Source organism: Pan paniscus, chromosome 18 (assembly GCF_029289425.2).
Source record: "Pan paniscus chromosome 18, NHGRI_mPanPan1-v2.0_pri, whole genome shotgun sequence".
In the NCBI taxonomy this organism is placed as follows: Eukaryota; Metazoa; Chordata; class Mammalia; order Primates; family Hominidae; genus Pan; species Pan paniscus.
Window position 1 is genome coordinate 66,432,450 of NC_073267.2, and position 25,426 is coordinate 66,457,875.

The window sequence follows — 25,426 nt, forward strand, 5'->3', positions numbered from 1 at the left end:
AATTCATGGCTGCATAACACTGTCAATGTACTAAATGCCCCTGAATTGTACACTTTAAAATGGTTAAAGTGGTAAGTTTTCATTATGCAGTAAATTAAATTCTACTACAATTTTAAAAAGACTAAAAAATAATTTTAAAAAGATTAAATGAGATAATGCAAAAAAGCATTATCTCGAAAATACAGCTGATATTAGTATAATTCTTACTAAGTTTTAAGAGTCTAAGGTGCAGGATTCTAAGTTTAAAAGGATGGGCTCTTTTGGTTTTTTGGTTTAGTTATTTGTTTCTTTTTTTAATCCATTATCCCCAGGGTCTCCCACCCTTGGGAGGCCCCCAGCACCCAGGCTGCACTAGAGGATGGGGCCCACCTCCCTTTTCTCTCCAGGCCCAGCCACTGACCGCCAGTACCCTGGCCAGGGGCACCCTCGGTCATTGCCCTCCGTGGCCCAAGGAAGGGAACAGAAACAACAGCCAAGAAGACAATAGCCGCCGGGAAGTCCTCACGTTTCTGGATAAATAGAGCCCATTAATGAAGTTCCTCCAGCCTGATCGGAGGACGGGGTGCTGGGGAGGCCTGGGCTAAAGGGCTCACCTCCAGCCCCCACCCTGGCAGGGCCGATGGTACGTGCTCACTCAGTGAGGGGGCTCCAGAGGTCTGTGGGTACGAACCCGAGGGCTGGTGCCCAGGGGCAATCAGCTTATGTCTCTGAGCCTTGGGAAACAGTGAGGGTCAGCCCGGCTCCCCACGTGGTTCTGGGCAGCTTTGGGCTTGGAGCAGGTGCAAACTCGGGACTAGGGCAGGACCCCCTGAGAGGCGACTGAGCAAGGCCATCCCGACTCATGTTTCCTTGGCCCTGCCTGGGGCACAGCATCCTGCCCACATCCCTGCAGCCCTGGCTCCTTCCTAGGGGCTCTGAGGGGGCAGCACTTGGCCATCTGGTCACAGTTGCTGCAGGGCAGTTCTCGGCCCCAGCTGTAGGTAAAGTACTGTATGTTGTAATTTTTTGAAAGATAACACATTCACACAACTCAGAATTCAAATGCCACAGACATTCCCCCTGCTCCGCCCCTTTCCCCCAGATACCCAGTTTCTCCCGGAGGCAGCCAATGATCTCAGAGGCTGTATACCCACCCAGAGTTATTTTATGCATATCAAGGAAAGTCTACATAGAGGACTGTTTCTGGGGTACCCAGATGCAGCGTCAAATGCCATGGAATACTACAGTGAGGACATTATCCTTTCAAGCTTTCAAATCAGACAAGGGAAAGGTCGATGCTAGAGTTTCTCTAGCACCCATGAAGCCCTCTCCCTTTTTCTACTGAGTTTTACTTTACATGCAACAGCAGGCTTCAAGCTTGGGGTCATTGTCGGGCAACAGTATCTGGCAAGAATTCAATGTCTTTTTCTCATAGTCATTGTATTTTGGCAACTGAGAGAGAAAGTTTATTCCTAGATATATGTATTTAAGTAAAAAATAAATGAATTCATGGAAACATATTAAGCAATTATCCAGATAACATAAGGGATGGCAAAAATGGTGCAGATGGTTGAGGGGAGACAAGTAGAAGTTGGGGTGCTCTTGTTGAATGTCTGGCTCTGAACTCGAGAGGAGGCCGCAGGGGCTGGGCAGGAAGGAGGTGAATCTCTGGGGCCAGGAAGACCCTGCTGCCCGGAAGAGCCTCATGTTCCGTGGGGGCTGGGCGGACATACATATACGGGCTCCAGGCTGAACGGCTCAGGCCACTTACACACCACTGCCTGATAACCATGCTGGCTGCCACCGTCCTGACCCTGGCCCTGCTGGGCAATGCCCATGCCTGCTCCAAAGGCACCTCGCACGAGGCAGGCATCGTGTGCCGCATCACCAAGCCTGCCCTCCTGGTGTGTAAGTATCAGTGCATCTGTCTGCCCTGCCAGGGATCTTTTCATGGACACCCACTATGCCAGGAGCCTCCCTGGCCTGAAGCCAGCCCTGAAGCTGGCTGCCACACTAGCCCAGAGAGAGGAGTGCCCTGGGACGGAGATGGGCTGAGCGGAGCTGTCATCACCCCCTCCTGACCTCGCCTTCAAGGTCAAGTTCTTTGGTGAGAAGGTCCTAGCTGCGTTGCAAACAGCCAGGTATAGGGATTTGTGTTTGTCTGAGACCCAGAATCACTGGGTTTCGAGTTAGGGTTCAGATCTGAGCCAGGTTAGGGGGTTGAGTCAGGGGGTAAATATTAGGAGGTTGGTGTATATTTGGTATTGGGGGTCACTCTATGGCCAAAGTCAGGGGTTGCCATGAGCTCAGGTGACAGAGGCACCATCACTGACTGTTGTGTGACTTTGGCCAGCTCCCCTGCCCTCTCTGGGCCTCAGTCTCTTGCTCAATATAATAAGGGTATAGGGAGGCTAAATGATACAATTTCTAAAATAGAATATCGCCAAGTTCAAAAGCCAGAATTATAGACCCCCAGGACTACAGAGAGTGTCACAGCATCGTCTGGGTGAGGCTAGGGTTAGTGTGCGGCTGGGCTCAGGGCTGCCCCATTTGCTAGGATAGTGGGGTTCCCATGTGTCAGGATCCAGAGGCTAGGGTATGATCAGGATCTCTGGCTGGGGTCAGGGTCAGAGCTCTCTGTGTCCCCTAGAATTTCCATCAACCTTAAACCCAGAGGGAGGCCCAGTCCAACCCGTCAGGTTTAAGGCCTGCTGGGAGCCTCATCTCAGAGAGGCTGAGTCATGGCCAAGGCCAGTTGGGGGTGGGAGCAGGGGGCTTGGCGTGGGCCTGCAGCCCCTCAGCCACTGCCCTCCCCTCTAGTGAACCAAGAGACTGCCAAGGTGATCCAGACCGCCTTCCAGCGAGCCAGCTACCCAGATATCACGGGCGAGAAGGCCATGATGCTCCTTGGCCAAGTCAAGTACGGGTTGCACAAGTGAGTCGGGCCTCGGGTGTGACCAGGCTAGGGAGGCGGGAGGAACAGCCTGGGGCTTGCCCCCAGCCCACAGGGAGGAAAGGCAGCAGCGGGGGGACTCAGGTCTCTCCCCTTGATTTGGAACCAGAGCCTGACACCTTCCCTACCCCCACCATCCATCCCCTGGTGCCCTGGGGGGATTTATTGGAGTGTATCAACCTCTCCAACAGCCCCTCTAAGAGTCAGGCTTCAAAGGGTCCTTTCCCACTGCCCTGGGAAGATGGAGGTCTTATTTGGGAGTGAATGGGGGGTAGGGTAGAAAAATCTCAGCAAAATAAGTATTTTTTAAAAAAATTTATAAATGTTGTTTTCTTATAGTAGAGACAGGTCTTGCTATGTTGGCCAGGTTGGTCTTGAACTCTTGGCTTAACCAGTCCCCCACCCCAAGCCTAAAATTACTATCTTGACTTTATTTGGGATGATGGTAACAGTCAAGGGTCGGTTGTGGGCCAGGTGCTTTTACAAACAATATCCTCACCTTTATCATATATTTTTTTCTTTCTTGTTTTTCATTTTTTGAGACAGAGTCTCCCTCTGTCACTTAGACTGGAGTGCAGTGGCACAATCTCAGCTCGTTGCAACCTCCGTCTCTGGGTTCAAGGAATTTTCGTGCCTCAGCCTCCAGAGTAGCTGGAATTACAGGCACACGTCACCACATCCGCGTAATTTTTGTATTTTTAGTAGAGATGGGGTTTCATCATGTTGGCCAGACTGGTCTCCAACTCCTGACCTCAAGTGATCCACCCACCTCTGTCTCCCGAAGTGCTGGGGTTACAGGCGTGAGCCACCACGCCTGGCCCTTTATCTATCTTAATCTTTATTTTATTTATTTATTTATTTATTTATTTATTTATTTATTTATTTATTGAGATGGAGTCTCTCACTGTCACCCAGGCTGGAGTGCAGTGGCACGATCTCAGCTCACTGCAACCTCCACCTCCCGGGTTCAAGATATTCTCCTGCCTCAGCCTCCCTAGTAGCTGGGATTACAGGTGCCCACCATCACGCCCGGCTAATTTTTGTATTTTTAGTAGAGACGGGGTTTCACCATGTTGACCTGGTTGGTCTTAAACTCCTGACCTCAAGTGATCCGCCCGCCTCGGCCTCCCAAAGTCCTGGGATTGCAGGCGTGAGCCACAGCGTCCGGCCTATCTTAATCTTTATCATATATTTTAGCCTCTTCTGTAAAAGAGGATAATGCCATCGCCCGGATGACCCTGCTTAACAAACACGGAAACAGGAGCTGATAGAGGTTTAGCAGCCTGGCGGAGCTCATGTGCAAACTCAGCTCAGTATCGGGAACTCAGCCACCTTCATGGCACCTCAGGCTGCCCTGGAGCCTGGGTCCCGGTCTGTGTGTCGGTCTGAGGCCCCAAGGGTGGGGCAGACATTGTTCAGGGACCTTGTCTTTGTCTTAAAGCCAATCTCCTCCTCCTCCCCAGCCCTGCTAAACACGCTCCCCAGGGGTGGTCTCTGCTACCCGCGCACATTGGGCCTCGAGTCTTGGTAAATGTTTCTGAGCCACCAGGGGGCGCCAGCGGTGCTGGATGCCATTTCGCCTTTTGCAGGAAAACTCCCGCCGCTAGCGGGTGCTGTGGGGCGTCCCAGGTCTCGCGCAGCCACGCCCTCTGTGTGACTTTGGGCTTCAGTTTAGGCTTCTGTAAAAGACAATAATGGGCAAGGTCCAGTGGCTCATGCCTGTGATCCCAGCACTTTGGGAGGCCGAGGTAGGAGGATTACTTCAGCCAGGGTTCAAGACCACCTGTCTCTATAAAAAATTTAAAAATTAGCTGGGCGTGGTGGTGCGTGCCTGCAGTCCCAGCTACTCAGGAGGCCAAGGGGAGGTCAAGGCTGCGGTGAGCTATGATTGCATCACTGCATTCCAGCCTGGGTGACAGAGCAAGACTCTGTTGCTAAGAAATAAAAGAGGATAATGCTATCCTAGACCTATGTGTTGCAAGAGGTCAGACATGGCAAAAGCGTTGAGAAGTTAAAGAAATAGTATCCTTAATAAATCAGCAATAATTCAGTAAGACCAGACTGCCATAGACTAGATGTCATAGTCATTAATATATAACTGTTATCCCAAACGTATATGAGTGGGGTAGAAATAAAATATGATTGGCCATAAATATGATTGGCCATGATTAATGTCAGATGAAATTGGATCATGGGTAAGATGAGAATTCTTCACACTATTCTCTCTAAAGCGAATGGAATAAAATAGAACAGAACAGACCGGGAAAGCTAGATATACGTGGATTCTCCTTGCTGGGCACAGTGTGTCATAGTGGCTTATAATATGGGATTTGGAGTGGGATGGACCCAGGATCAAATTCCCTTCTACTGAGGTTTTCTGAAGCCACATAAGCTGTCTGAGCCATTTCTGTCTCAGTTCAGTGGGTACAGCAATAGTGACTACCTCGTGGGTAACTGTGAGGATTAAACCAGGAAATGTGTATAAACTCTCAGCACAGTGCCTGCCACACAGCATGTGTTTGGTACGTGATGGCCGCTTCTATTGTGTCATATTCCATGTGCTCAAGCCGGGCCCTGGGGGAGAGTTCAGCAAGGGTAGAGGGATATGAGAGTGAATGTGGCCCACTGGCCTCCCTGCCTGCAGTCTCTCCTCTCTGATCCTTGCTTCCTAAGGATCTTCACTGAGCCCCACCTCTGACCAAGTCCCCGGCGGCACAGGTGGCACAGATCCTCTGCTGTACCTACACCAAGACCCCAGGGCCAACGCTTCTCCCATTGTGCAGCTCCACCTCTGCCCCCGGGGCCTAGCTGAGGCCTCCTCCAAGCTGAGCCACCTACTATCTTCCAAACTCCCACCCTCCATCTGGTGTCACCTCCTCCCAGAAGCCGTCTGTATCAGTTTCCTGTTTTCTGCCATAAAAAAAATCACTCCAAGTTTAGTGGCTCAACATGACACAAGTTTACCATTTTACAGTTTAAAAGGCCAGAAGTCCACCATGACTCTCCCTGAGCTAAGATCAAGCTGTCAGCAGAACCAGATTCCTTCTGGGGGTTATAGGGGAGAATTAATTCCCTCGCCTTCTGCAGCTTCTAGAGGCTTCCCCCATTCCTTGGCATGCCTCCATCTCCTTTTATTTAGGGTGAGGGAAGCTCCCTGCTCTGACTTTCTCATTTGTGGTATTCCCCCCTGCTTTCCAGCAGCTGCGATTGTCCCAAATCCTGTCCTCTGGTTCTCTAGGCCAGAAAAACTATGATCTACCAGAGTTCAAGAACTTGAAAGGGACTTTTCCCACTGTCCTTTCTCACAGCGAGAGCCGGAGCCCAGCTTCATGCCAGAATCTGTGAAAATGGAGAAATGCACCCTGCGCTGTTCTCTTCCTCCACCCGGCATCTCCCCTGCAGCCCGGCTGGGTTTTTTGTTTGTTTGTTTGTTTGTGGGTTTTTTTGTTTGTTTGTTTGTTTTTGAGACAGAGTTTTGCACTTGTCACCCAGGCTGGAGTGCAATGGCACGATCTCGACTCACTGCAACTTCTGCCTCCTGGGTTCAAGCGATTCTCCTGCCTCAACCTCCCGAGCAGCTGGGACCACAAGCATATGCCACCACTCCCGGCTAATCTTTTTTTTTTTTTTTTTTTTTTTTTTGCATTTTTAGTAGAGATGGGGTTTCACCATGCTGGCCAGGCTGGTCTCGAACTCCTGACCTCAGATGATCCACCTGCCTTGGCCTTCCAAAGTGCTGGGATTACAGGCGTGAGCCACAGCCTGGCCCAGTCTGACTGTTTTCACTTACTCTGTAATGTCTCAGATAGTGTTTATTGCATTCTGTGCGGAGGTCAAGAATTTAGTCATCCAAGGAGGTTAGTGTATTAGGAGCTTACGCAGCTATTACCAGAAGAGACTCCACTCAAAAATTTGGTACGCGGCCGGGCTCAGTGGCTCAAACCTATAATCCCAGCACTTTGGGAGGCCGAGGCAGGCAGATCACCTGAGGTCAGGAGTTGAAGACCAGCCTGGCCAACATGGTGAAACCCTATCTCTATTAAAAGTACAAAATTAGCTGGGCGTGATGGTGCATGCCCATAATCTCAGCTACTTGGGAGGCCAAGGCAGGAGAATCACTGAACCCAGGAGGTGGAGACTGCAGTGAGCTGAGATTGCCCGCTGCACTCCAGCCTGGGCGACAAGAGCAAAATTCTGTCACACACACACACACACACACACACACACACACAAAACGGGTTGGGCATGGTGGCTCATGCCTGTAACCCCAACAGTTTGGGAGGCTGAGGTGGGGGAATCACCTGAGGTCAGGAGTTCAAGACCAGCCTGGCAACATGGTGAAACCCCGTCTCTACTAAAAGTACAAAAATTAGCTGGATGTCGTGGCGGGAGCCTGTAATTTCAGCTACTAGGGAGGCTGAGGCAGGAGAATCACTTGAACCCAGGAGGCAGAGGTTGCAGTGAGCCGAAATCGTGCCACTGCACTCCAGCCTAAGCAACAGAGCCAGACTCAGTCTCAAAAAAAAAAAACAAAACAATGGTATGAGCTTTAAATTTCTGTAGAACTGAAAGAGGATTGGAGATTGTAGTAGGGTCTAATTCTAAATTAGAGCATTTAGAATAATGTGGAGTCTGGTCAACATAGTGAGACCCCCCAATCTGCACAAAAAATACAAAAATTAGCCAGGCACTGTTGGTGCATGCCTGTGGTCCCAGCTATTCCAGAGGCTGAGGCAGGAAGATCGTTGGAATTCGAGGCTGCAGTGAACTGTGATTACACAACTGCACTCTGGCCTGGGCAACAGAGAGCCACCCTATCTCAAACAAACAAACAAGAAAGAACAAATTAAAAAAAAAAAAGAAGAAGAAGAATTTGGAGCAATCTAGTTGTTTCCTATACCAGAAGTCTTTGCCAATCTATTTTTTTAATTTTATTTTTAATTTTTGTGAGTACATAGTAGACGTATATATTTATGGGGTACATGAGAGTACATAGTAGGAGTATATATTTATGGGGTACATGAGATGTTTTGATATAGACATGCAACGTTTTGTCAATCTATTTTTTTTTTGGCGACAGTCTTGCTCTGTTGCCCAGGCTGGAGTGTAATGGCGCGATCTCAGCTCACTGCAACTTCCGCCTCGTGGGTTCAGGCTATTCTCCTGCCTTAGCCTCCAAACTAGCTGGGACTACAGACGCCCACCATCATGCCCGGTTAATTTTTTTGTATTTTTGTGGAGACGAGATTTCACCATGTTGGCCAGGCTGGTCATGAACTCCTGACCTCAGGTGATCTGCCCTCCTCGGCCTCCCAAAGTGCTAGGATTACAGGTGTGAGCCACCACGCTGGCCCACCAACCTATTTTTGATCTAACTTTACCTCTGGTGGTGTATTGATACTCTTCCGAATCAATTTTCACCCTTCTTCATATACCATTTACATTTCTAAGAATTTGTCCATTTCATTTCATCTAGTTAACCTCATTTGTTGACACACAATTGTTCGTAGTATTCTCTCATAATTCCTTTTATTTCTGTAAGACTGGTAATAATGGCCTTGCTTTTATTTCTGTTTTTAGTAATTTGAGTCTTCTTCTTTTTTTTTTTTTTTGCCAGTCTAGCTAAAGGTTTGTTGATTTTGTTGATCTTTTGGAAAAACCACCTATTGTTTTCACCGATTGTTGTTGTTTTTCTATTATTTCATTCGTAGGCACTAAGATCCTGATTACTTCCTTCCTTCTGCTAGCTTTGGGCTTAGTTTGCCCTTATTTTTCAAGTTCCGTAAGGTGGAAAGTTTGATTATTGAGTTGAGATCTTTCTCTTTTTTAAAGATAGGCATTTCTAGATATAAATCTCCCTGTGAGCACGGTTCCCTCCATCTTCAGCACACCAGGGTTGACTCTCTCCGGGCGTTCTTCCCTGGTCACCTCTCCCCTTCCTCTCCTCTTCTGCCTCCTCTTCCACTTTTCGGCACCCTGTGATTGTATTGGGACCACCCAGATAATCTAGGATCATCTCCCCACCTACCCCAAGGTCCTTAACTTAACCATACTTGCATATGGGTAACACGAGTTGAGTGTGGTACCCAGGGTTTGACATGTTGGGTAACATATTTGCAGGTTCTGTGGATTAGGAGGACATTTTGGGGGCCATGATTCTATCTTCCACCCTCGCCTAGACAAAATTGGAGGCTCACTCCTTGGGCTCCCTGGATGACCCCCGACATCCTTCCTCACTTCCATTCCTTCCCAGCATCCAGATCAGCCACTTGTCCATCGCCAGCAGCCAGGTGGAGCTGGTGGAAGCCAAGTCCATTGATGTCTCCATTCAGAACGTGTCTGTGGTCTTCAAGGGGACCCTGAAGTATGGCTACACCACTGCCTGGTGGTAAGCATTCCTGTCAGCTGATGCCCCATGCCCTGGCCCTCTCTGGGCTGGAGGGCTGAATGAGGGTCCTGGGTCCTTGGCTCTTTCCAGGCTGGGTATTGATCAGTCCATTGACTTCGAGATTGACTCTGCCATTGACCTCCAGATCAACACACAGCTGAGTATGTATCAAGCGTCCTCTGGGGAAGTGGGAGCTGGAGTCCAGGGCTTGGCCTCAGCAGAGGGGGAGGTTGTGCAGGCAGAGGGTTCTGGGGCCACCAAAGGAGGCCCGGCCTGGGAAGTTTGCAGGGTTGGGGACCCCAGAGCTGGCCAAGCTCTTGACTGGCCTGGGCAGCATGTGGATACCATCTGATAGCGGAGGCTGCCCTGAGGTCGTGTCGGGTCTCCCTGCAGCCTGTGACTCTGGTAGAGTGCGGACCGATGCCCCTGACTGCTACCTGTCTTTCCATAAGCTGCTCCTGCATCTCCAAGGGGAGCGAGAGTAAGTACACCACCCTGTGGCCCCCATTCCTGCTCGTGCCCATCCTGTTAGCATGTCCATGGCCCCCTCCAGGCTCAACCCCACACAGGGCATGCTTATGGGTGGCCAAACCTGAGGGCAGCAATACCTTCAGTGGGGTCACTTCCTACCCCCTCCCATCAATACACCCTCAAAGGCTGGAAACAACAATAACCAACAGCTAGTAACTAACAGCTATTAAGAACTTGCTGTGTGCAAAGCACTATTCCAAGCCCTTTTCATGAATTAATTGATTTTGTCCTTAAAACCAACCCTAGGGTATAGATTCTGTTATCATCCTCTTTTTACATATGGGTAAACTGAGTCACGGAGAGGTTAGAAAGGAAAAGCTCGTATCTACGGAGTGCATCCTGCATTCCAAGCACCACACTAACTCAGAGATAAAACTCTAGCCAAGCTAAGTAACTTGCTGAGGACACACAGCTCGCCACTAAGGGATGGGAGTAGGATTTGAACCCAGCATTCTCTGACCCCAGAAGCTGAGTTCCTAGATACTTTACTCTCCTGCTTCCCAGGGTGGGGCTTTTTGTCTTGGCCGACACCCTCTGTCAAGGAGCTGTGGGTTAACCCCATTGCACAGAGGAAGATAACAAGGTTTGGAGAGACCCTAGTCATGTAACCAATGCCAAAACTGGAAGGCAGAAGGGAACTGGTGGGTGGGGTCTGGAGAGGAGACCTCTATTCAGGCCATTTTCTGATTCTGGAGCAGACGGATACATGTATGAATTTGGACTCGACACGTTCTCGTGTGTGTGACAGGTGTGAGCGTCACAGGAGCTGGGCCCTCCCGAGGAATTCTGGGATGGTGCCACAGTTAATTCTTGGGTCTGAGGCTCCGTGTTCTCAGCTGCAAAATGGGAGTGATAATTCTTACTTCCTGCACTGCAAGAGTCAGGGCCAACAGAGCCATGAACGGTGCCTGGTACACACTAGGCGCTCCATGGATGCACAGGACTGGTCAGGGGCTCATTGTGGTGCTTGCTGCCTTCAGGCCTGGGTGGATCAAGCAGCTGTTCACAAATTTCATCTCCTTCACCCTGAAGCTGGTCCTGAAGGGACAGGTGAGTGAGGCTGGCTGACTCCCTGTGGTCCAGGGCCATGTCCAGGAGGCTGGAGCCCTTTCCTCCCTGCCCTTCCCTGAGAAGGTGCCACTCCCACCTTCTCCATGTGGCCAGTCCCCTGTGCTGGTTCCCAGCACTGCCACCACCACGCAGCTGGAAGGAGGCACTGCCTCTGGCCTCCTTTCCTGCCTGGAAAGCACCTGCTCTATCTGCCCCAGATCTGCAAAGAGGTCAACGTCATCTCTAACATCATGGCCGATTTTGTCCAGACAAGGGCTGGTGAGTGCATTTCTGTCTGCATGCCTCAGAAGACAGCAGTGGGATCCAGAAAGCCACCTGCTGCACTACGTGGCCTTGGGACCGTCACTCTTCCTGTCTAGGTCTCATGGGCTCTATCTGGCTCTGACAATTGATGATTAGTTATGAGCATACTTTGGCAAATCTCTGCCCCTTTGGGCTGCAGCCGCACAAGCTGTGTGGCATTGGGCAAGTCTATAGAACTCAGGACAAATGGGTGATTAAGTCCAAGAGGACTCCAAGATTCTCCTGGAAGTAGATTAGGAAAAAAGATAATTAGATTGCTCACATGGCTGGGCACTCATCCATGTACTGTACTCTCCTATGCAGTACAGAGCAGAGCTGGGTTTCAGCCCAAGTCTTGGACTCTGCTCTGAACCAACCTTCTAGAAGGGCTCTACCTACCCAGACAGACAGACTTGGGAAAAGAGAGAATGAAAAAGTGCCACACCCCTCCCCGCACACCCAGGTCCCACTTTACAGAGGGGAACACTGAGGCTGGAGGGTTGGGTAGCTGTGTGGATGCAGGGGAGCGGTGACTCAGGGCAAGTCCCCCATCCTGAGGCCCTGCCTTGATCTTTTCCTCCTGCAGCCAGCATCCTTTCAGATGGAGACATTGGGGTGGACATTTCCCTGACAGGTGATCCCATCATCACAGCCTCCTACCTGGAGTCCCATCACAAGGTAGGAGTTGTGGGAGGGTGGGGCAGGGCCCAGCTTCCCCAGGGGGAGTTGGTCCTTTCCTGTGCTTTGACAACCCCGTCCCCCAGCTTCAACCTTATGGCAGCCAAGAGTTCCGGGGCGCTCCTCCGCATTCCTGATACTCCTCCGCATTCCTGATGCTGTGAGGAGGGCAGGCCACAGCGACGTGCCCCGGACCCCTCTCTGCAGGCACCAGGACTGCCCACTACAAGGATCCCAGCAAAGCACCAGCTCCTTCCTAGAGGGCTTATTTGGCTTCTGTCATCCTCTACAGCAGTGGATTGTGGCCCCCCCTGGGGGGTATTGACAAAAGCTTTGGACCCTCTATTACTTAGGATATAGATTTCTGTAACAAAGAAATCTGAAATAATAGCTGCTTAAACACAATAGACAGTTATTTCCCTCTGTTGCAGTCTGAGCATCTGCAGCCCCGGGGGATCTGGAGGCTGCAGGGTGTCAGGCTCGCAAGCCCCTTCCACGTGTTCTCAGCCAGCCCCAGGCGTGGCCTCATCCCAGGGTCCTGGCTGACTGGCCTGACCACCACACCCACTCTGCTCACAGCCCGTTGGCCTGAACTTGATCACAGGACCCCACCCTAGCTGCAAGGGAAACTGAGGAATTTATTTCAGCTAAATATTGAGACCAGCTAAAAGTTAAGTGGTACAGAATGGAGGGAGAGATTGGAGAAGATTTTAGGGCAGACCCAGCCATCTTTGTAACAGAGCCTCTCCCTAGAAAACTGGACAGAAGGATCATTTCAGAGGTTCTTGGCCACTCCTGAAGCCTGTTCACAACCCATGGGCTGGATGATCTAGATGGGCGGGGGACTGGGCAGTAGCTTGTTTTCCTGATTTTGGCCTCCAGGAGCTGATGGTCAATGGACTGCCCTCTGCAGGGGCAGGGCTGGTGGTCAGCTGGGGCGGGGTGGGAGCTGGAGGTCCGTGGTCACCAGCTCTCCTGACCAATGTCGTTACTTGAATATAACCCTGTAAAGGCAGGAACCACGTCTGTCTGGTTCACTTCCCACAGTGGTTGAGACATAGTGGGCACTCCGGAAGTATTTGTTGAATGAGTGAAAGCCCCGCTGGGGGAAACTGGGTACAGCTGTTTCCTCAGTTTCCCCATATGCACTCTGGGCTGAATGCTGGGGCTCCTCCCAATCTCCCTGAAGCTGGACCTGAGCCCAGTAGGGACACACAGGGTCCAGCCAGCGTCCTGGCTTCCTCCAGGGTCATTTCATCTACAAGAATGTCTCAGAGGACCTCCCCCTCCCCACCTTCTCGCCCGCACTGCTGGGGGACTCCCGCATGCTGTACTTCTGGTTCTCTGAGCGAGTCTTCCACTCCCTGGCCAAGGTAGCTTTCCAGGATGGCCGCCTCATGCTCAGCCTGATGGGAGACGAGTTCAAGGTGAGTGGGTGGGGCTGGGCTGCTAGGGAATCCAGATGGCATGTGGTACGTGTGTGTGTGCACACGCATGGGGAGGAGGGAGGAAACTCGGAAACTTGGTGGTGGGCAAAAGAACTAGGGACCACCTAAGCTGGAGCAATAGCAGTAAAGTCCAGATTGGGTGCAGTGGCTCACACCTGTAATCCCAATCCTTTGGGAGGCTGAGATGTAGCAGGACGAACCGCAGACAAAACTCAGACACCGAGTTAAAGAAGGAAAGAGTTTATTCAGCCGGGAGCATGGGTAAGAATCCTGTCTCAAGAGCCAAGCTCTCTGAGTGAGCAATTCCTGTCCCTTTTAAGGGCTCACAACTCTAAGGGGGTCTGCATGAGAGGGTCGTGATCTATTGAGCAAGTAGCAGGTACGTGACTGGGGGCTGCATGTACCGGTAATCAGAACGAAACAGAACAGGACAGGGATTTTTACAATGCTCTTTCATACAATGTCTGGAATCTATAGATAACATAACTGGTTAGGTCAGGGGTCCATCTTTAACTACCAGGCTTAGGTCAGGTAGGCCCAGGCCTGGTTTTGGGTCTGGTTCCTTGGTTTTGGGTCTGGTTTCTAGGCGTTGGGCTACCTGCCTTTAGTTTCGCTTCTCTTTCTTTTTCTGAGTATAAAACAATATAAAACAATATGAGAGGGTCTGTCTCTCTTCTCTCAGAGACAGGAGGGTCCCTGGAGGCCAGGAGTTCAAGACCAGCCTGGGCAATATGAGGAGACCCCTGTCTCTACAAAAATAAAAATAAGTTTAAAAATCTGCTGTGCACAGCGGTGCATACCTATAGTCCCAACTACTCAGGTGGCTGAGGAGGGAGGATCACTTGAGCCCAGGAGGTTGAGGCTGCAGTGAGCTATGATGGCACCACTGCACTCCAGTGTGGGTGACAGAGTAGGACTCCATCTCAAGAAAAAAAATACAGTCCAGCATTTATTGGAGTCAACTATGTGTTGCCAGATAGATAGATGGATAGATAGACAGAGTGATCAATAGATTTAGGTATAGATATAACTTGGCACGTAGTAACTGTGCATTAAATATAAGGTGATATTAGTCTTACATTTATTGCAGTTATATTTGCTACACTTTGTTTTGTTGCACTCATCCTGTGAAATAAGTACTGTTACCTCTGTTTTGCAAACAAAAAACCACAAAGCTCAGAGAAGGTAGGCGACTTACTGAAGATCACACAGCCTGTAAGAGGTGGCCCCAAAGCCTGTACTCTTCACCTATACTGTACTAGAAATGCTTAGGTAGTTTCCAGGCTGTGCTTGTCATTGAACTCATGAGGAAACTGAGGCCCACAGAGGGGAAGAGACTTGTGCAAGGTCACACAGCCTGCGTGGGGCACAGTGGGGAGCAGAAGCCAGGCCTCCAGCCGGGACAGGGGTTCCCTGTTCCACACCCTGCCCGGAGCATCTCACATGTTGTCTGGGAGGTTGGGAGTTGCATCTGAGGAGGGGTCCAGTCCTTGAAACTGCCCTTGGTCCCTGCGAAGTTTTCTTCTGAGGAGTGGACTTTACTCCACCCACCCTCCAACTTCCTCATTTCTTTTTCAGGCAGTGCTGGAGACCTGGGGCTTCAACACCAACCAGGAAATCTTCCAAGAGGTAACTGCCCCCTGCCCCTGTGTGGGGTTTATCTCACACACCCCAATCCTGCTCTGGCTTCAAGAGCCCCCACACAGCCAATAACAACACCAATGGCAACAATTATAACAGCGAACTCAGCTCCTACTCGGGTGTTCGGCATGGAGTGAAGCGCTTAGTGTGTGTGACTTCCTTCAGTGCTCACACCAACCCTATGAGTGCGGCGGTCAAACCGTCCCCATTTTACACACAGGGAAACTTAGTGAATGGCAAGGCTGGGTTTGAACCTAGCTCTATTGCCCCCAAAGATAATGCTCCATTCCCTGCTCCATTACCCAGGCATAGGGACTTGTAGGGGGCTGGAACCCCAGGAACAACTCTGGGCTCAGAGGGCCCCAGCAATAAGTGACTGTTGATTACTCCTGATCCCAAAGCTGACTTCAGGCAAGCTCCTTGGAGGTCGCAGCCTCTTCTTGCTATGCCCAGTGGCAATGATGTTCATAATCCCACTCCTCAGTGCAGGGTTCCACTAAGAACCCATGATCTCCTACCTCAAATGGACCTCGTGCTTTCTGGGTAAGCCTCCCTCAGCTTTCTGGTCACCTCACTCCCCCACCCACTGCAATGACTTCTTCAGGCCTTCCCTGCCATCCTCAAATCTCCAGCTGCCCCCTCCTGTCTACCTTCCACTTCCCTCTCCACACACAACCTGCTTACCAGAGAGCTGAGCAGAGCCACCAACAGAACTTCCCCCCCACGTCGCTGCTGCCAGTCGCAACCCACTCACCCACACCTGCGCCTTCCTGCGGCCCTTCTCCTGTTCTAACAGAGGACGGTCCCTCTTCCCTTCTGAACTCAGACCATCCAGCCTTCCCTGGCTCTGTGATGTCTCTCTCCCTGCACATACGCAACTCACAATATTGGGCAGGCCCCTGACCTGCTCTTCTCCCTTAGCCCCTTGTCTGAGTCCTGTTCCTTTGATGTCCTATTTCTAGTCTTTCCATTTCTGTCTGTCTCCACCTCCTCCCCAGGCTACCATTATCTCTAGTGGGGACCCATCTGTAGCTCCTGGTGGGTCTCCCTGTGTCCTGATACCCTCCAATAATCTGTTCCCCACAGCAGCCGGAACAATCTTTTCAAGAAACAAAACTGGTCATTCACCTGCCTGCTTAAAGCCGGTGTAGGATACAGGCTAAACGCTCTCCCATGGCCTCCAGGGCCCTGCATTTTCTCATCCTGTCTACTTCTTCATCTAGTTGTTTCCCACCCAGCGTAATTGTAACTGTTTAGTTGAAAGTTGACGAGGTCTTTTGTCAGCTCTAGAAATTTCTTTTCTTTTCTTTTCTTTTTTTTTTAAAGACAGAGTCTTGCTCTGTGGCCCAGGCTGGAGTGCAGTAGCACAATCTCAACTCACTGCAACCTCCACCTTCCGGGTTCAAGCAATTCTCCTGCCTCAGTGCTGAAATTACAGGTGTGAGCCACAGCACCTGGCACATCAGCTCTGGAAATTTCTTCATCACTCTCTCTTCCATGATTGCCCCATCCCTATTTTCTCCATGCCTACCTCCTGGAATTTCCATGAGACACACATTGGGCCATCTCATTCCATTTTCTGTGTCTCTTAGTTGCTCGGTCGTGTTTTCCATCTCTTTTATCTCTATCCTAAATTCTGGATAGTTTCTCCAAGTATCTTTTTAGTTCATTAATTCTTTTTACAGCTGTGTCTTATTTGTTTACTTACCCACTGAGATTTTCATTTTATTTTATTTTATTAATTAATTTATTTATTTTTGAGACAGAGTCTCGCTCTTGTTCCCCAGGCTGGAGTGCAGTGGCGCAATCTCAGCTCACTGCAACCTACGCGTCCTGTGTTCAAGCAATTCTCGTGCCTCGGCCTCCCAAGTAGCTGGGGTTACAGGGTTGCACCACTGTGCCCAGCTCATTTTTTTGTATTTTTAGCAGAGACGGGGTTTCACCATGTTGGCCAGGCTGGTCTTGACCTCCTGATCTCAAATGATCCTCCTGCCTCAGCCTCCCAAAGTGCCGGGATTACAGGTGTGAGCTCCCGCACCCCGCCGCCCCTTTCTTTCTTTTGAGCTGAGCTATGTATTTAATGAAACCTTTTCTTGTGTATCCAGCGGTTCAGTGGTTTCTTGGGGCATGTGATCTCCTTGAGCCCAGTCCCACAGGCTGTAATCGAAGGTCCTCAGGCCACACTCCCCAGCCCCGCTGGCTGCCTGCGCATTCCTTATCTTGGCCATGTTCCTTCCACAGGGCTCTTGTCCACACTGTCCCCTCTGCCAGAACGGTTTGCCCTCCCCCATCCCATCTGCTCCTCCTCCTGCCACCTCAGGGAAGGCCTCTCCCACCTCCCTGACTAGGTCAGGTCCCCTCGTGCCACAGCCTGGTGTGTCTCTCCTTTAAATACTCCTCAGCTGCAGTTTTACGTTCTGTTCTGGGATGCCCTGGAAAATGCTGGGCTCCTGCAGATATGGCCCGCAGCTCCTGCGCTCTCTGCTCTATCCCCACCCCTAGCCCAGCTGCTACAGCAGCTTCCCTCAGAGGGTTACCATGCAGTAGGTCCTGTTCTAAGCTCTTTCCACAGATTATCTCATTCCATCCTCAGGACAACCCTATGAGGTAGGATCTATGATTATCCCCATTTTACAGATGAGGAAAGTGAGGCCCAGAAGGCTAAGTGAAGGCATCCTCAGCACATCCTGAGAGAGGAGTTCAGGGTAGGAATAGCTTCACTAGCACACAGATGAGAAACTGAGGCCCAGAGAGGACAAGAGTCCTAATTTGCACAGCCTGGGGCTTGGGCACTACCCCAAGCTACTTTCTTTTCCCCAGCCCTGGGGCCCCGAGTCAGCTTTGTCCTTCCCATCTCCGAGGGCATGGACTGCTGCTGCCCTGATGGGCCCCTGTCCTGGCCATGGGACCCCTGTCTTCCACAGGTTGTCGGCGGCTTCCCCAGCCAGGCCCAAGTCACCGTCCACTGCCTCAAGATGCCCAAGATCTCCTGCCAAGACAAGGGAGTCGTGGTCAATTCTTCAGTGATGGTGAAATTCCTCTTTCCACGCCCAGACCAGCAACATTCTGTAGCTTACACATTTGAAGAGGTGAGGCAGGTGCAGGGAGAGGTGGTAGGGGGGGAACCTGACTCACATATGGGCCGCAGAGGGCAGGGGCCTGGGGGTCTCCAAAGCCTCCAGATCCTTCTCACCACCTCTGCTGGCACTGGTTGTCTCTTGCACATGGCTCCTTACAATCAAAATCACATCATGCAAGTAACGAGGGGGTACACACGTGGTTTCCACAGCTTAGGTAATATTTTCTCTCTTTTCTTATTTTTATTTTTTTTAGAGACAGGGTCTCACTCTGTCATCCAGGCTGGAGTGCAGCCTCACACTCATAGCTCACTGCAGCCTTGAATCCTGGGCTCAAGTGATCCTCCCACCTCAGCCCTCCTGAGTAGCTGGGACCACAGACAAACACCACCACACCTGGCTAATTTAAAAAAAAAAAAATTTCCTTAGAGGCGGGGTCTTGTTATGTTGTCCAGGCTGTTCACAAACTCCTGGCCTCAAGCAATTCTCCTGCCTTGGCCTCCTAAGTTGCTGGGGTTATAGGCATGAGCCACCATGCCAAGCATATGTTCTTTCATTCTTATTTTTATTTATTATTTATTTATTTTTTTGAGACAGAGTCTCACTGTGTTGCCCAGGCTGGAGTGCGGTGGCACAATCTCGGCTCACTACAACCTCTGCCTCCCAGGTTCCAGCAATTCTCATGCCTCAGCCTCCCAGGTAGCTAGGATTACAGTCATGCGCTACCACTCCTGACTAATTTTTTGTATTTTTAGTAGAGACAGGGTTTCGCTATGTGGGCCCAGCTGGTCTGAGACTCCTGGTTTCAAGTGATCTGCCCGCCTCAGCCTCCCAAAGTGCTGGGATTACAGGCATGAGCCCCCCACGCCCAGCCAATATTTTCCTCCTTAAGCTGAGCAGTGGACAATGGTGTTTATTACCCAAGTCCACAACCCTTTATTCATTAGGGCCACAAGGGTTTCCAAATTCAGAACTTCTGTGAATTTGTAAAAGTAGTATAGTGTATAGACACTGGATATATTGCAGAACACCCCAATAGGGTGTGGGGTGGCACCCCACAATCAATTCTCCTCAAATGCCTCAATTGGCATTTCTCCTCATATGAAGCAAGATAAATACCATACATAGCTTCCTAGACAATGGCCAGGTTTTGCCAACAAAACTTAAGAAAAAACTTGTAGTTTTCAGATCCTGTTTGATTTTATAATTACAAATAAGGAATTAAGAATCAGTATTATCTTTAATGCTCCTTAGAATATCTTCAATTTTTTTTTTTTTTGAGACAGAGTCTCACTCTGTCACCCAGGCTGGAGTGCAGTGGTGCAATCTTGGCTCACTGCAACCTCCACCTTCCTGGTTCAAGCGATTCTCGTGCCTCAGCCTCCCCAGTAGCTAGCTGGCACTACAGGCGCGTGCCACCACGCCCAGCTAATTTTTAGTAGAGGCGGGGTTTCACCAGGTTGGCCAGGCCAGTTTCAAAGTCCTGACCTCCAGTGATCCACCCGCCTCAGCCTCCAAAAGTGTTGGGATTACAGGCATGAGCCACTGTGCTCGGCCAATATTTCTTAATACATTAAGAACTAAAGACAAGAGCGATACAAGCACATTGTGGAAAATATAGAAAAATAGAAAGAAGAAAACCACTGTCACCATAACCCCCTTCTCCAGGGGCCTTCGATGTGGTTACTGGGTGCATTTCCTTCTGGTGCTTTGTTATTTTTAAATAAACTTTTTATCTTGGAGTAACTTTATATTTGAATAAAAGTTGCAAAATACAGAGTGTTCCCATATATCCCCCACCCACTTCCCGCTTTGTCCACATCTTACATAACCATGCTACAGTGTCATAGCGGAGAGATTAACATTGGTGCATGACTGTTAACCAAACTCTAAACTTTATTTGAATCTCCCCAGTTTTTCCACTGATGATACCCTTTTTCTTTTCCAAGATCTGATCCAGGATAGCACATTGTATTTAGCCATTCTTTTTTGTTGTTGTTTGTTTGTTTGTTTGTTTCTGCCCAGGCTGGAGTGCAGCAGTGATCCTCCCACCTCAGCTTCCCGACTAGAGATGTGCACCACCACGTATTTTTTTGTAGAGACAGGGTTTTGCCACATTGCCCAAGGTGGTCTCGAATCCCTGGGTTCAAGTGATCCACCCACCTTGGCCTCCCAAAGTGTTGGGATTACAGGCATGAGCCACTGTGCCCAGTTTATTTAGCCTTTTAAATATCTCTTTAATTTTTGTATTATTTTCCTTTTTCTGTTTTATTCCTTTTGGCTTTCTCATGTGGATGTAGACATATTATTTTATTTACTTATTTTTTTGTTGTTAAGAATCTGAAACATTGAGCATTTGTTAAAAAAAGAATTATTCGGCCGGGCACGGTGGCTCACGCCTGTAATCCCAGCACTTTGAGAGGCTGAGGCGGGCGGATCACATGGTCAGGAGTTCAAGACCAGCCTGGCCAATATGATGAAACCCCATCTCTACTAAAAATACAAAAATTAGCCGGACATGGTGGCACATGCCTGTAGTCCTAGCTACTTGGGAGGCTGAGATAGGACAATCGCTTGAACCTGGGATGTGGAGGTTGCAGTGAGCTGAGATCGTGCCACTGCCCTCCAGCCTGGGCGACAGAGCGAGACTGTCTCAAAAACAAAAAAAGAGAAGAAAAGAAAAAGAAAGTGACTTCTCAGGTCCTAACCCCACAGCCACAGGTGCTGGGGAACTTTCCTCGGTTTTCAGAAGAGCAGTAGCTAAGCCTGGTTCCCGTGTCACCCTTGCCTCTCCAGTCCCTCAGTGGAAAGAATCAGGGGCCCTGAGCTAGGAGGGTTGCTCTCTGCTTCGGGAAGAGCCCTGGCTCACAGCAAATTTGGTTTCTCTCCCCAGGATATCGTGACTACCATCCAGGCCTCCTATTCTAAGAAAAAGCTCTTCTTAAGCCTCTTGGATTTCCAGTATGTGCTGCAGAGAAGAGAGGGGGCGGTCAACTCCGCAAACCTCTCCCTGGCCCCTTGGAGTCTCAGGCACAGGGCGGGGTGTTGGTGGGGAAATGTGGCCCCTTTCCTCTGGGGCATATGGGCTGACTGCAGGGAGATAAGACCCTGCCTAGATAGAATCTTCGTGGGGAAGAAGGGGCTCCAGGAAGAATGGAGGGAGGGCCTGGCAGGAGGAGAGCACTGCCCGAGCAAAGGCCTGGCCGCCAGAATAGCAAATCTCAAGAGAATAGCAAATCTCAAGAGAGTGCCCCAAAGGGCCTGAGCTATGAGACAGAAGCACTGGCTGCTATTCTTAGAGTTTCTTTCCCAGGGGATGTTACAGGAGGGGGCCCAATGGAGGGTCAAATTATCATCTCTTTTTTATTTCAGGATTACACCAAAGACTGTTTCCAACTTGACTGAGGTAGGTAGTCTTGGATAGACTGGGGGAAATAAGTCCTGTAGGACCTCCTGCCTTAAAGAAAGCAGGCGGAGGGCCCTAAAGGAAATCAGGCAACCAGACCAAAAGAATGTGGACCAGGTGGTCCATGCTGTGTCTCTTGTGACCCTTCTTCTCCCTGCCATGTCTTGGGAGAGCCCTTGAGCTGCAAAAATGAGAGTGTGGTGGTATGGATTGGGGTTTAGGCAGAAGAGTACTGGCCAAGCAGCCCCTCCCTGGACCTCAATTTTCCCTCTGTGGAATGGGCTAGCAATCCTGGGCCTCCCCAGGGCGAAGGAAAGACCACTCAGGAGGGGCACCGTCTGGGGCAGGAAAACGGAGTGGGTTGGATGTATTTTTTTCACGGATGGGCATGAGGATGAATGCTTGTCGAGGCCGTGCAGCATCTGCCCTGTGGGTCACTTCTGTGCTCCAGGGAGGACTCACCATGGGCATTTGATTGGCAGAGCAGCTCCGAGTCCATCCAGAGCTTCCTGCAGTCAATGATCACCACTGTGGGCATCCCTGAGGTCATGTCTCGTAAGTGTGGGCTGGAGGGGAAACTGGGTGCCGAGCCTGACAGAGCTTCCCATTTCACCTTGTGGGCCCTTCCCAGGCAGAGCTTCAGGTGCCCCTCTTCCCAGTCATTGATACTTAGCGGTCCTGGCCCCCTTTCCTCTCCCTGCTGGTGGCATTGCATGCCAATGACTCGGCCAGATGCACAGACCCCTGTTCTTGGTTTACCTGCAGAATATTATCTTTGCCACCCCGCGGGATGGCTCAACCCACTTTCAGGATGCAGGTCTCCTAATAGTAACCTGATATAGCAGAAAGAGCCCTGGGCTGGGAATCTGAGACTTAGTTCTAGCCCAGCCCTGAACCTCAGTTTCCCTTTCTGTGAAACAAGAATGTTGAACTTGATGATTCCCAATTTTCCTTTTGACCTTGAAATGGTAGAATATTTATCCCTTTGAGGTGACTCGGATGGTAGACTCTCAGATACCATAGCACACGTGTGCTGGGGGTATTTTGGACCAGGCTCTGCTGAGAGCTTTCTGCTCCCTTCCCCACAGAGTATGTTGAGCTGACTGTGCTTTCCTTTTGAACATCTGCTTGTCCACATGGCTTAGGTAGGAGAGGAAGGGCGTGGAAACTGGAATGATCCTAGTGGGGTGTCTTGGCATCTCTTGGCCTCATTTTCCCCATCTGAACCATGAAGCTAAAACTAGGGGATGTGGATTAAATGGTTCCTACAACTACTTGCAAGGAGACCACTCTGTGTGGTTGCAAAGAACACTTTGAGAAGCTGTGTGGGAAAGTTTCCTTCCTAGCAGGGTAGATTCAGCTAACTGCAGGTCATGTGGCCATTGTGGATGGGTTGGGAGCTCAAGTTTGGGACAGAAGGGAACTTTTTTTTGGCAGCAGAGTGGCAAGCCCTGCCGCCAGGCAAACTCTGCTCTTCCTCATCCTCAGAAGCACTTGCTCACTCTGCTAAATCAAAGTGAAACACATGTTTACAGAATATTGGTCCAAAAGGGTCTCAGCATCTCCCACTACCCAGGGTGGCAGAGCCTCGGGCCGGCCTTGCTCCCCAAGAAGGGCTGACTGGGGCTCTGTCCCCTGCCCCAGGGCTCGAGGTAGTGTTTACAGCCCTCATGAACAGCAAAGGCCTGAGCCTCTTCGACATCATCAACCCCGAGATTATCACTCGAGATGTGAGTACAAAGCCCCCCTCACCAGCCCCTGTTCCTGGGGAGAGAGGCCCAGACAGGATTCCTGGGGTGACTGGGGGCTGTTGGGGAGACAGACAGAGGGGCCTCTACCAGCTTGGCTCCCTTCTGGTGGCCTGGGAGTCAGCCCAGCCCGCCCCTCTCTCCTACTGCCCCTCCCTTCAGGGCTTCCTGCTGCTGCAGATGGACTTTGGCTTCCCTGAGCACCTGCTGGTGGATTTCCTCCAGAGCTTGAGCTAGAAGTCTCCAAGGAGGTTGGGATGGGGCTTGTAGCAGAAGGCAAGCACCAGGCTCACAGCTGGAACCCTGGTGTCTCCTCCAGCGTGGTGGAAGTTGGGTTAGGAGTGCGGAGATGGAGATTGGCTCCCAACTCCTCCCTATCCTAAAGGCCCACTGGCATTAAAGTGCTGTATCCAAGAGCTGGGGAGTCCTTCTTCTGTGGCTGGAGGGTAGAGGGAGGGGGAAGGGATTGTCTCACCAGTGCCGTCCACCTCTTTTCAGCCCTTCCAAGGCAGCTGCCCCCAAACCCTCCAAGGTCCATGGTGACTGGAGGAAGAAATCCAAACTTCTCTCCTTGGGACTCACGGTCCTCCCTGATCAGGTCCCTGGATACCTTCCAAATGTATCCCCTTTAACCCAGCACTCTCCTCGTCTGACCAGCTTCCTGCAGGAGCTGTCACACACTCTCTGTCCCATGGGGTTCCAGTGCTGGACAGGAAGTGAGGGAGGACCAGGGCTTCAGATCCTGAGGATGGTGGGAGGGGAAGGAGCCCTCAGAGGTCTGGTTTCTGGTAGAAATGGAGGAAGACAGAGCCTTTAAAAAGGCAAACGACTTTATTCCAGAAGATAAACTGCTCACGAGCCTGAGCTTATTTCCAGCTCACCTTTTTTTTTTTTTTTTTTGAGACGGAGTCTCTCTGTGACCCAGGCTGGCATGCAGTGGCACAATCCCAGCTCACTGCAACCTCCACTTCCCAGGTTCAAGCAATTCTCCTGCCTCAGCCTCTCAAGTATTTAGGATTACAGGCACCCGCCACCACACCTAGCTAATTTTTGTATTTTTAGTAGAGACGGGGTTTCACCATGTTGGCCAGGCTGGTCTCGAACTCCTGACCTGCAGTGATCCACCTGCCTCAACCTCCCAAAGTGCTCATGTTAAATATAGTTAACCCCAAGTTTTTCTTCAAGGAATCAGTATGTCTGTATGTTCAGCTCTCTTATTCTTTAATTCTCCATTTTAAAGTTTAACTTCCTGGTTCTCTTCGCCCCCTTGCTTCTAATTTCAGTAAACAACCTTTTCCACCAGTTTTATTCAGTAGTTCACACCTGTTCCCCTGGTCACTTGCTCCATCCCTCATCCCGGTCACCTGCTTCAACCTGAGTCGCCCCTGGTCACCTGCTCTGATGTAGGTCACCTGCTCTGATGTAAGTCACCTTTAGTTACCTGTTCCTAACTGTCCTTCCTGCCAAACTACTCACCTCGCCACTCTGGCTCATACCCCTGCTCTCTTTAAAATAGCCAGTCGGAATTAGCTTAGACCGTGCGGTCCAACCTTAGCCAACAGGGGAACAACATAGCAGCAGTGATTACCTTGGTCAGGAATAAGAACCCTTTCCCCTCCCTTGTTCAACTGTGCTCTCACCATTGTTCCATCTATGAGGAGCACCCTTTCTACAGAAACTAAAAATTGCCTTGCTGAGAAAATTAAATTTATGTTTGAGTGCTATTTCTTTGCAGCAGTGGAGAACAAGCATTTCTAACACTGGGATTGCAGGTATAAGCCACCGTGCCCAGCTTCCAGCTCACCTTCTTATGCTCAAATTGTGTCTTCTCCTTCCCACCCTCAAGCTACAATACAAAAAGTTTCTTCCAACCATCTCAGTCTTGGAAGGTAGCAGGCTCTATTTTCTCTGGGTGTGTAAAGAAAATGCCTCTCCCACATTAGCCAATTGAGATGGGATGAAGCGCAGCAAGATGCTGGCTAGTGCAAGGTCCCTGGGGTAGAAAGAATCATGATGGATTCAAGAACAGTCAAGAGGGCTGGTGTGGCCCTGAAAGCAAAGAACTAGGGGTGAGAGATGAGGCCCAACCAGCAGGCAGGGTCACATAACAAAGGTGATAAAAGGGCTTGGCCTTTATTTCAGCAGCCAGGAGAGACAGCCAGGAGGCTGGGGCTGTGGGGAGCTCAGAAGTAAGATGCCCCTTCAAGTCTGGGAAGATGTGAGG

The 25,426-nt window shown here is 50.4% G+C and overlaps 1 protein-coding gene across 1 annotated transcript; it reads left to right on the forward strand.

The window, feature by feature from the left end:
- The first annotated feature begins 1,687 nt into the window (after window positions 1-1,687).
- On the forward strand, window positions 1,688-23,797 carry CETP (cholesteryl ester transfer protein). The gene is made up of 16 exons (XM_034940233.3): window positions 1,688-1,887; window positions 2,800-2,914; window positions 9,186-9,320; window positions 9,411-9,481; window positions 9,714-9,801; window positions 10,832-10,901; window positions 11,120-11,180; window positions 11,791-11,882; window positions 13,130-13,309; window positions 14,909-14,959; window positions 17,896-18,060; window positions 20,942-21,009; window positions 21,421-21,454; window positions 21,937-22,009; window positions 23,099-23,184; window positions 23,365-23,797. Exons 1-16 carry the CDS (start codon window positions 1,770-1,772, stop codon window positions 23,437-23,439), a joined length of 1,482 nt encoding a protein of 493 aa, XP_034796124.1. The 5' UTR covers window positions 1,688-1,769; the 3' UTR covers window positions 23,440-23,797.
- The last annotated feature ends 1,629 nt before the right edge of the window (window positions 23,798-25,426 follow it).

Coding starts and splice junctions, on each gene's coding strand:
- CETP (XM_034940233.3), top strand. CDS start 1,770: ATGCTGGCTGCCACCGTCCTGACCCTGGCCCTGCTGGGCAATGCCCAT. Junction 11,181..11,790: donor TTTTGTCCAGACAAGGGCTG/GTGAGTGCATTT, acceptor TTCCTCCTGCAG/CCAGCATCCTTTCAGATGGA. Junction 21,455..21,936: donor CTGTTTCCAACTTGACTGAG/GTAGGTAGTCTT, acceptor TTTGATTGGCAG/AGCAGCTCCGAGTCCATCCA.